The sequence below is a fragment of the Budorcas taxicolor genome, chromosome 10, assembly GCF_023091745.1.
Source record: "Budorcas taxicolor isolate Tak-1 chromosome 10, Takin1.1, whole genome shotgun sequence".
NCBI lineage: Eukaryota > Metazoa > Chordata > Mammalia > Artiodactyla > Bovidae > Budorcas > Budorcas taxicolor.
Window position 1 is genome coordinate 45,179,687 of NC_068919.1, and position 12,060 is coordinate 45,191,746.

The window sequence follows — 12,060 nt, forward strand, 5'->3', positions numbered from 1 at the left end:
GAAGTATTATAGGGTGGAGAACACATATATATGCAACGTTTAGTTGTATATAGTTCCCAGGTAGGAGAGCTTTAAAAAGGAATTCCCAAAAGGAATTCCCAACCTCTGTGGGGGGATATTACTGGCACTCAAACAATGGAGGGTCAGTGGCAGTGAAGGAGGCGGGGAGAGCAGCATGACAACAGAGGGATCTGTGGGTTCAGATCACAGCTGCCTGCAGCAAAGGGACAGCCATCACCCCTCCAGCTCCACCACCTCCAACCACTCTCAGCACCAACAGTCTTTTACACAACAAGCTAGGTATGATGGCAGCTGCCACCCCAGAGTCTACCAGGTTGGTCTACCTGATCTCGACTGTGCAGTCTTCTCTCTGAGCATTCAGGATTTCATCATAATTTAAAGCTCCAAGTTATACGTGACTTAGGCAAAAGCCAGAGAGAAAGCCCTGCTCTGGGTCTGGCGCTCTAGGCTTGGTTCAGTAGAGCTCAGCTTCTACACTGCCTTATTCACCATTGTACTCACAGCACCACACAGAATCCACCATGAGCCAACAATAGAATGGGTTGTGTAGATGAAGCATCTTAGGATGGAAAATAGCCAAGTGACGAAGTTATGATAACAAGGATAAGGCAAGTATGTAGCAAGGAAGGACTTGGTAGTCAAAGATTCACCAGATGCTAAGCCTCAGATAGTCACAGATCTTTCGGCTACTTCCTGGCCAGCTGGCAGAAGACCGGTGGAGGAGACTCCAGAAAGGTGAGCCAATAGGAGTGGATGCTGTAGATCTGGTGAGAGAGAAAGCATGGTGGTGGCAGGGTGAATGGGGGAGAAGGTGCAAGAAATGAATACTTGGTCACAGAGCTTGTGGTTTGTTAAGATTTGGCAACGGCATTAATAAAAGGACAAAGCACAAAAATATATGATCACTCAGAATGTGCGGAGTTCTAACGCATCTCCAAATACATAATATTATGAAGACCAGTGGTTGAGGACACAGCTACTAAACGCAGTATTAAAAAAAACCCTTTAAATGCCTTGTTTTCACATCAGAAAATCTATTTTCTCCAATGTACTAGACTCCAGCTTGAATCCTACAAACCTGATGAATGAATATGCATGTTTTACTTCCACAAAACCCTAAAACACACTCACCATGGCTCCTCTATAGTAGGCGGTCGTGATGGTTCGAAATCTTTCCTGACCCGCTGTGTCCCTAAGATTTGAAACAAAGGAAAGAGTGGTTAGAAAAATCATCAACAACAACGCTGACGAGAGGCTCTGAGCTGCAGGAAGATGTAATTGCGGTCTGCTCACAAATGCAGTGGTTTCAGGGAGAAGGAGGACAAGACACAAAGAGAGCCTGTTGTGCGTCTGTGAGCTGGAGGCGGCTGTGGCCACGGGCGCCTGTCAGGAGCTCACAATCACTTGGGTGAAAAACTTGGACTCTGATGACAAAAGCAGCGACAAGAAAATGCACAGCCCGGACCGGCACAGTGTGTTCATCAACCAGAAGAGGAAGAGAATAGAGAAGAGTTGTAAATTCTTGGACTCCTAGAGGCAGTTCAATCCTTTTCTATAAATGCCTAATCATTAGGGCATTTTGCTCTTTTGATGGAAAGTCTGATTTCTGTACAAAGCAAGCAGGCAGGCTGGACTTACTACTGTGCAAATTCTGCTCCGTAGAGCATGCTAAAATGGATCTCCTCAAGAACTTTTTCAGCTCTAGAGCCCGTGATTAAATGAGACCCTGGAGTTCAACATGCAATTGTTGACCAAGACTTCAAAATATGAACAACACCTCCAAGTTATATAAACTTGCATTTATTCTTACTTTTTTGGCTAATGACATACCATTAAAATACATTCTGAAAAACGTTGACATTTCAAATTACATTTACCAAAGCAATTCTTATAAAGGAAGTCAAATTTCCTTAGTATCTGGGAAAAATCAATATTCCTAAATTTTCCACTTCCTGCCAGAACTAATTTCACTCCCTGTGTTACTAAGACAAAACTAAATTGTTTAATTTGATTGCTTCTAAAAAGGACGCATTTGTGGAAATACACTAAAACTCTAATATGTGCATACCAAATTTAAGTGAGATGAAGGCCCAAGGAAAATATGGTAATTTAAAATGTTAATAAATACCTTACCATTTATGTATACCTTACAAAATACTTTCAGATGGTGTGCAAATGATGCCCACCACAGCCCAATGTGGTAGTTTTACCATCATCCATGTTCTCCAGAAGAGAAGACAGGCTCAGGTGGGCTATGGGCCCAGCTCTGCCACTAAACAGCTCATCTGAGTGCTGAGTCGATTCAGTCCTGTCCAACACTTTGCAACCCCATTGACTGTAGCCCGCCAGGCTCCTCTGTCCATGGGATTCTCTAGGCAAGAATACTGGAGTGGATTGCCATGCCCTCCTCCAGGGGATCTTCCCAACTCAGGGATCAAACCTGTGTCTCTTAGGTCTTTTGCACTGGCAGGTGGGTTCTTTACCTCTAGCACTACCTGGGAACCCCAAACAGCTCATACACTTGAGTGAGAATCAAGTATCCAAGGCCTTGGCTGTTTAGTACAGGGCTGGGTCTCACACCACCATTATCTTATCCTGCCATCTTCTCATTGATCAGGATTAGATAACACAGGCACTTATTTAGTACCCAGCAAACAAATGGGGAAAACAAAGGCAAAGCACCTTTAAGCAGACTAAATATATTTTGATTCTAATATGCCACTTGATTTAGAACCAGCTTTGCAGTGAGGATGGAGAAGAAACCGTACCATTCTGAATGCAGGTCATGAAGACTGAAGGTAGACTATTTTGCTGCCAAGAGTGCTGATAAATAGTGCCATGGAGCTCTAATTAGCTGATCACCCACAGGCTCCTAGAAATGCTCCTTATTGTTCTGATCAAGACTATACAGCAATGGTCCCCAGCCTTTTTGGCACCAGGGACCAGTTTCAGGATGACTCAAGCACATTGCATTTCTTGGGCACTTTATTTCTATTATTTTTGCATTGTGATACATAACAAAATAATTAGATGACTCGCCATAATGTTGAATCAGACCAGCAGGCATTAGATTCTCATTAGGAGTGCCACAACCTAGATCCTTGCATGTACAGTTCACAAAGTTTGCACCTCGCATAAGTTTGCATTCCTATGAGAATCTAATGCTGCCACTAATCTGACAGAAGGCAGAGCTCAGGCAGTAATGTGACTGATGGGGAGTGGCTGTGAATACAGATGAAGCTTCACTGTCTTGCCTGACCCTTGCCACCTGCTGTGTGGCCTGGTTCCTAACTAGGCATGGTAGTGGTCCCTGGCCTGGGGGTTGGGGAACCCTGCTATACTGCACAGAGTCAGACATTCTCTTTGCTTTTCCCTTAAAATAATTTTTTTAACCTTTATAATACTTGACTTCTTATTACATAGCAACAGATGAAAAGAGCAGAATGTGGTAACCTTCAAAATGTCTTGCAATGAAATATAGTGAGAACCTCTATATGGGGTTAATACGTGAAGCTGACGTAAGGTTCTGGGATACTGGGGTAGTTGTCCCAGTTCTATCACTAACCCAGACACACGCCCTCAGATGGACTTAACCACTCTACGTCCCAGTTTCCTGTAAAAGAAAAGTGGTGGATTTCAATATAATGCTCTAGTTCTATCCTGGTTCTGAAATTCAAAGGAGAAAAACAGCCCAGGGAAAAAGCTGACGTATATGTATTACTTGACTATTTTGACCTGCTTCCTTCTGAGTCTATGATGTTCTAAATGTCTAAGCTTTGTTTCCTGCTGTAGTCGTCACACATCAGGTCAGTAAACATCATCAAAACCCTTCCTTAAGGCTGCAAACCTATGTGGCTCCATGGAAGGCCTCACACTGAAAGAACTTAGATCAGCTTATAGGAGGTTCAAAAAAAAAAAAATCTAAGAGTGTGAGTTCAAGCCAGAAATATTCAACCAGGCAATCTGGAGGAACCATATTTATTCATTGTAGTTTGACAGATTCTTCAGGAATTAAACCATTTGGAGTTGACTGATCATAAGGAGACCTTTGCCTTGCATATTACATGAGAGATGAGAGGCCTGCCTTTTTCCTCCCTTATTCTCCAGTGCAGGGTTCCCCATTTTAAACTGAAGGAGAAGAAATAGGCAAATAAATGAGGAAATATCAGAGCCGGAAGGGAACTCAGATGTCATCAGTCTGACAAACCCATTTACAAATGAGGACAAGAAGGCCCTGAGAAGAGAAGCAGAGAGCTCCCAGTTCTTAGTATAGAGGCTGACTCCAGACTGGCACTTTGTTTGGGGTTCTTACCATTTGACTCCTTTGCCTTATCTGATTTCGCAGCTACAACAACCGCAGAGAAAAAGTAACTGACATACTTTAGAATTTAGTTTCCTCCCCTCTAAAATTAGCATTTTGGAAGAATGAGTTCTCAGATCTCTCCTGGCAGTGAGCGTTAGTGATACCATCCTTACTATCCCACTCTTGGTGGAGACATCTTTGAATACTTACCCATCTCCCCTTGGTTCTGATAAAGAAAAGATGTTTTAGCTACCCAAGGATACCTCTGATTTACCACAATTCACCTTCTCATTCCTGCTTCAGTACCTGACTAAAGTAGAAATGCTATATATATATATTTTTACTTACCATATCTGAAGCTTAATTTTCTTTCCATCTAGTTCTATCGTTCTGATTTTAAAATCAATGCCTGCCAGAAAAAGAAAGAAAGACATGCTCAATGTCTTCAAATATAATTCAAGTCTTATTGGGAAAAGGACAAAGATTTCTATTGAAAAAAAGCTCTCCAACGCACTGGAAAATGTGAACACAGAGAGGGTGTGAACGGTATGTGTCCCCTGAATACAGGCTAAAGAAAGGAATGCTAATTACCCTGCAAAGAATTCCCACACATGTTAAACTCAAAGTATTATATGCCTCCTTATTTCGACACAAATGGATCACTTCCCTCAAAGTTACGTAAAGATAGATTGAGACCATGCCGTATTTTCTACTTCCTGAAATGCAATAAACAAAGCTGCCTACCCACCCCTCATGCCCCTTCTCAAAGCCATGAGACCTCTTTCTGTTTTCTTCCTCCTCCTTCCATTTATTCCTTTAGAATCTGCAACTGGGTAAGGAAGAATGAACAAAACAAAAACCATCTATTTGAAGGCAGAAATAGGAAAGTCTGTAGATTTATTTTATACAGTTAGCAAGTATTTTACATACACATTAATAAATGTAAATCGCTAAAGGGGCTTTTAGACCTGGCCGCACTTTAGAATTACCTGAAGAACTTAATAAAAATAATGGTTAGACCTGCTCTTTTCCCCAAATTTTGAGATTCTGACTTAACTGTTCAAGGGTGGGATCTGCACACTAGTATTTTTTATTTTATTTTTAATTTTTTAACTGCAGGACAATTGCTTTACAGAATTTTGTGGTTTTCTGTCATACATCAACAAGAATCAGCCACAGGTACACCCATGTTTATTTTTAATATGTATTTATTTTGGCTGTGCTGGATCTTAGTTGTGGTATGCAACGTTGGATCTAGTTCCCTGACCAAGAATCGAACCTGGACCCCCGGCATTGGGAGAGCAGTCTTCTCCACTGGACCACTAGGGAAGTCCCCACACTGCTAATTTTAAATATTCCCCAGGTGATTTTAACCTGGAAGCCAAGGTTAATAAGGTATCAACAGGCCTCACAGGTAGCATTGTGACAGTCATTTGCCATTCCAGCATTCAAACACTTTACTCTTCCCTCACCTATTCATCCCCCCCAGTGAAAGTGAAAGTTGCTCAGCTGTGTCCAACTCTTTGTGACCCCACGGACTATACAGTCCATGGAATTCCCCAGGCCAGAATACCAGAGTGGGTAGCCTTTCCCTTCCCCAACCCAGTGATCAAACCCAGGTCTCCCACATTGCAGGTGGATTCTTTACCAGCTGAGTCACAAGGGAAGCCCAGGAATACTGGAGTGGGTAGCCTAGCCCTTCCTTCTCCAGCAGATTTTCCTGACCTAGGGATTGAACTGGGGTCTTCTGCATTGCAGGCAGATTCTTACCAACTGAACTATTAGAGAATCCCTATCCCTTCACTACAGTAGCTCAAAATCTACTCAGCAATTTCAAATACAAAGAACCACAAAGTCCCTGACAAATATCAGCATCCCCTATGATTTATCGCAAACAGGCTGCTGCTCTTTCTGAAGGGACCAGTGAGTGAACACAGCTCAGTTGCAATTTACTAAATCCCCATCATCTGGCCACTCAGCTTTTGTTTCAGACGTTTCTACTCCTTCACATTCTCTATGCTGTGCTGTGCTTGGTTGCTTAGTCCTGTCTGACTCTGCAACCCCATGGACTGCAGCTCGCCAGGCTCCTCTGTCCATGGGTCTTCTCCAGACAAGAATACTGGAGTGGGTTGCCATGTCTTCCTCCAGGGCATCTTCCCAACCCAGGGATGGAACCCAGGTCTCCCACACTGCAGGAGGTTTCTTTACCAACTGAGCCCCCAGGGAAGCCCATGACTACTGGAGTGGGTAGCCTATCCCTTCTCCAGGGGATCTTCCCAACCCAGGAATCGAACTGAGGTCTCCTGCATTACAGGCAGATTCTTTCCCAGGTGAGCTACCAGGGAATCCGTTACATTCTCTACAGAATCCCTTAAAGCGGTTTCCAAGACATTTCATGAAAACATGTCAACTCTGCATTCTCTGAAAGCAGGGGTCCCCAACCTCCAGGCCATAGACCAGTACCTCCTGTCAGATCAGTGGCAGCATTAGATTAGAAAGAAAGTGCACAATAAATGTAAATGCACGTGAATCATCCAGAAACCATCTCCCCAACCCCTGGTCTGTGGAAAAATTCTCCCAGAGAACTGGTCCCTGATACCAAAAAGGCTGGGGACTGCTGCTCTAAAGTGACTTAAACATCAAATGCAGCTATTTAGAGGTAAAGTCTTCAAGGGCTACATACTACATTACTTCTGCATATTAGCACTGAGAACACCCAAAAAGGCTGCTTGCCAGCTCCAGCTTCACATAAGGCAAAGGCATAAACCAAGTGGATTTGCCCATTCTTCTCTATGTGGCAGCTTTCCCCCAGGGAACTTTTCTAGGTATGCTTGCGAATCTTGAAATAGGTGGCAATCACACCCAAGCTAATCTAGCAGAACAGCTTCTCATTCTGTCCCCTCACTAATAACCAGGTAATATTAACAAATACACTCTCATACCCAACATGCCCAGGTTATCTGACCCACATTCCTCCTCTAAGTTACCTCAGTACTGCAGGGTCTGCAGTCGCTGAAGTAAAACTGAGCAACACAGCACGTTCTTGTTAGCATCACACAGAATTCACTGTGATTATCATTCATTTAAGACTTAACACACACTGATTTTTGTGATTTATCTTTTTATATCTCTCCAAACCCAGTGTAACAAAGACCCTCTAGGGATTCTCTCCAGCCTTCATCTCTTTTTGGTCCTTGCATCAAGAACAATGCCCAACACCTGGTAGGCAATCAACAAATGTTTCTAACATTTTTTAAAAATTCATAATTTCTCAAATTTATAGAAACAAAAAATAGAATGGTGGTTATAAAAGGCTGAAGGGAACAGGGGGAAAGGAGAGTTGTTTCATGGGCATCAAGTTTCAGATTTGCAAGATGAAAAAGATCTGTTTCACAACAATGTGAATAGACAATACTGCTGAACCCCTCACTGAGAAAAAGGGTTAAGTTGGTTAACTATATTTTATGTGTTTTTTTTTAATCACAGTAAAAAAGAAGAAAAATTCCTGACTTTCAAAATACCTACTGTAACTCCGGAAAACAACCTACTTAACTGGAAGACTAAAGTCATCCAACATTCCATCTTAAATGGTTTGTTCACATTTTAAAAAATAAAGGATGATGTCTATCAAAATGTGAATACTTTTCTTTATTCTATTTTATTAAGCTGTAACTCCTTTACTTTCAAGGCTGTTGTTACCTGTAGTTGGAAGTCATGGGCAACTTTTCTACCTTCATTTAACAAAACCATTCTGAGGCTCCCTTAAATCTCAGTTACTCTCCATTCATGTGAAACATTAAGAAAGCTTTCTACTGACCTAGCCTTTTGTTTCCTGTATTTGTTAGAAGGATTACCTTTCTGTTATTTGAGGAGGTTCTACTATTGTCTGTGACACTTAACCAACTGTTTACTTTTCAGAACTTTTCATGTTTTATAAGAGTTGTGAACTGGTATTTAGCTTTGGCTGATGCTGCTGTCAGGAGCCAGTTGGCAGACAAACAGTGTGAGAGTAGTGGTCCCCAATCTTTTTGGCACCAGGGACCAATTTCACGAAAGACAATTTTTCCACAGAATGGGGCCAGGCGGGTGGGGGATGGTTTTGAGATGATTCAAGTGCATTACATTTATCATGCTCTTTATTCCTCAGATCAGGCATTACATCTTGGAGCTTGGGGACCTCTGCTTTAGAGCACAATTAAATTATCACAACTTGAACTTCATAGAAATGCGAAATACCGATGTGTATTACAATTGAAAAGTACTGGCCCTGGAAGTCAAAAGACCTAGATTGTACGTAGGGTTCTGTCATCAACAATTTCTAGGAGGTTGCTTACCTGCTCTGAACCTCCAGGTTCCCATCCATAAAAAATGGCAGAGAGGATCTCATTAGAGAAACTAGATAATATGTTTGATAATGCTGTAGGAACTGAAATTTCACACAGATGTAAGATATTCCACACTCAGATGTTATTATCTGGCAGCTCTTGTCACCTCCTTCATGGATTATGGTAATAGCTTCCCAGGGCACCATGCCAACATTTCTCCCTGGTCTAATTCCCCTGCATGCCACTGTGAGAAGAGCTTTCAACAAGCCCTGTGGAAATGTCACCTCCCTATTCAAGAAGCCAGGGATCCAACTTCCTCGGCCTGGCAATCCAGCCTTTCCCACCGGAAGCACCGCCACACTCACAGCCTCTCTCCAACTTCAACCTCTATTCCTCTCACTGGGCCCCGCACCTTCTCCCCTCGGCACGTGCATGGCCACCGTGCTTGGCAGCCTTCTCTGAAGATGCCACTCTACCCTGGGTTCCTGCCCCTCCTTCCCGCCTCTGGTCTCCACTCAGCCCATGACCATCCCTACCTCCAGGCCTGGCCTTTACACAGCAGCTCAGCACTGTGTTACTGGGTTTAATAAACTACTCTGAATTGTTCTCACATCAAGTAAGGGCTCCACCCTCTACAGAAACATGTAGACCATAGGTACTAAATGAGAAGTTAAACACCTCTACATAATTAGGTAGGGCTTCCCGGGGGCATCAGTGGTGAAGAATCTGCCTGTCAGTGCAGGAGCCATTAAGAGACACAGGCTTGATCCCTGGGTCAGGAAGATCCCCTGGAGGAGGGCATGGAAACCCACTCTGGTACTCCTGGCTGGAGAATCCCATGGACAGAGGAGCCTGGTGGGCTATAGTCCATAGCGTTGCAAAGAGTCAGATGTGACTGAAGCGACGTAGCGCCCATACACACACAACTAAGTAAAGGTTCTAAGTGTGGAGAGAGCTAAGAAAACCTCAGAAGTTTAAAGTTTTGTTAGCATACTCTAGTGACAATAATAAGGATGCTAAGAAATTATGACACTAAGAAAATGAAGATCTCTACATTACCATTAGCTTTGACAGTATCAGTAGAATATATAGTGTATTAACAGTGGCTTTAAAGGAAAGGCAACTTCCTGAGGCTACTCCAGGATTAAAAGAACAGCCAGTCATAAGAATAATAATATATTTATATCAGTGAGGATGCTTTCTGTTGCAAATAACAGAAACGCCAAGTCAGACTGGCTTCAGGTAATTTGTTGACTCATATGATAAGTCCAGTGGTGAGTGGGGGTTCAGGGACGGCTCAGTCCAGTAGTTCCAGTTCATTTCTCTGCACCTCCTCTGGCTCTGTCCTCTTGGGAGAATCAATTTCATCCTTTGACCGACAGCAGTTCCTGACTACAACAGCAAAACTGGAAAGAAAAGCGGTGATCTTCCTGTGCCTCTCTTTTAAAAGTGAGAAATGTTTCCCCACAGCCTCCAGCGACCTTCCTTTCATGGCTCATTTCTGGATTTATAACCATGGGGATGGCCTGTTCTGGGGGCCTGAGCTTTAAGGCTAAGCTCCTGAACTAATCACTGCCATGGGCAGTTATTATCCAATCATGGGCAAACCAAGATTGGATTAATCTAAACCCAGCCCTAAATTTAGATGAATCCAGGCCCATCCCTGGAGCTGGGTCACTGCCCCTGATCTCCAGGGCTGCTAAAAATAGGAGAGAAGGGAAAGCTGTTGGATCAGCCATAATATCTGTTAGAATAATGCAAGTTTATTTAATAAAATTTAATATTCATAGCTACATGAAACAGATAAATCCTAACAGCTATCACTACTACCCTGGTGCGAATGCTATTAAATTTCATGATAACTATAGTACTCCTCTGAAGATAATTTCTCCTACTGTTCAGCCACGAACAAGAAAGAAAACATGAAGGAAAATAAGGACAACAAGCAGCCCAAGTAGCTGCCACAACCTCTCTGGGCTAAACCATGATCTTCACTGCTAGGAGAGTCCCCGAGTCCATAGCTCCAAAGACCTGGCTTATGCTCTGGCCCCAGAGGAGCAGAGACTGCAGAGGAGGTGGTGGTCATTACTGCCAGCAGCAAGAACCAAGACTCGTCTTGGCAGTAAGAGAGCAACTTTTTTTTTCCTTTTAAAGGAACTACATAATCTCAAAAAACATAGCTTCTGGAGAGATGACATTTAGGGTCAAAAAGCCCTCTGTATTTCAATAGCCTTTTAGAAAGCATCATTTTTTGGCAGCATATAATAAATCATGTTCAAAATGACAATACTGAGTCATCCCACCTCATGAGCAATCCATGAGCCACCAGCCTGCACGCAGCCTACCCGGCCGGCAGCACAGCCAACATCAATGCTCAAGAGAAGACTCCATCCTTGCTTGAACATGCCCTGACATTAATTTTTTGATGACTTTAAAGAAGTGCCAGTTTTCTCATTAATATTCATCTAGTCAATAAAACAGGAAATCTAAATTGTAAGAAACACTGTAAGAAAACATTAGAAGGGACTCAAAACCATTTTTGATTCTGAATTTAAATACATGCATACACACTCACACTAATAGGTTTTCATCTCTTCTGAACTGATTCTCATGATAAACAGTTGCTCATCGCTGATACATATGACGCAACACAAGCAGGCCTGGAGGGAAGAAGGAAAGGAATCAGAGAATTCAAGGCCTGGGCAGTAGCTTGTGGTGGTTTAGTCCAGTTCTCCCTCTGTGCCGAGGAAGCCTGCAGCCCAGGAGATGCGGCAACTTACTGGCAGTTCACAAGAGCCAATTCAGAACAGGCTTAAAATCGAATTCTGACATTTAAAGATCAGGACTTAAACAAATAAATAAAGATCACGACTTCCTAAAGAGGTGTGTACAAGAATTCCATGTCTCCCTGAAGAGGCCTCCTCTCTAAGGATCATAGCAAAGTACTAGCAACAGTGGAAATGCCCTGGTATACAAGGCCAAGAATACCCTGGAACACAAGGAAATACTAGGGAACAGTGAACAAGAGCCACATGAGTGAAGCTCAAAACAAAGTCAAGTGAACAGAGCAACCACAAACACGCACACACAATCCAACCACTTCTGTAAGATTTCAGTAATATCCAAAACAACAGAAGGTATCATTTATATCAATACATCTATCCACGTGTAATTCAAGCATTTTAAAAATGCACAAGAAGGATTATCAACAGAATCCGGATGGCTGTTTGCTCTCTCTGGAGAGAAGCAGAAGACCAGGGAGGGGTTCCTGGGGACTTCAACTCTACTTCAACTCAAAATTTCTAAACATGAGTGGCAGTACATGGATGGGGAGCTGTTTTATATTAGGTATACTTTTGTGTGCCTAAAATTGTTCATATTTCTTTTATAAGCAACGATTAGTTACTGGGG

General features: G+C 42.7%; 1 protein-coding gene across 1 annotated transcript in view; it reads right to left on the reverse strand.

The window, feature by feature from the left end:
- RAB8B (RAB8B, member RAS oncogene family) overlaps nucleotides 1–12,060 on the reverse strand; it is a 64,343-nt gene that overhangs the window by 14,152 nt on the left and 38,131 nt on the right. Inside the window, exons 2-3 of the mRNA XM_052646960.1 lie at nucleotides 4,673–4,733; nucleotides 1,153–1,213 (exon numbers count right to left, since the gene is read on the reverse strand). Of these exons, the coding sequence (XP_052502920.1) occupies nucleotides 1,153–1,213; nucleotides 4,673–4,733 (122 nt within the window). The remainder of the gene's footprint in view (nucleotides 1–1,152; nucleotides 1,214–4,672; nucleotides 4,734–12,060) is intronic.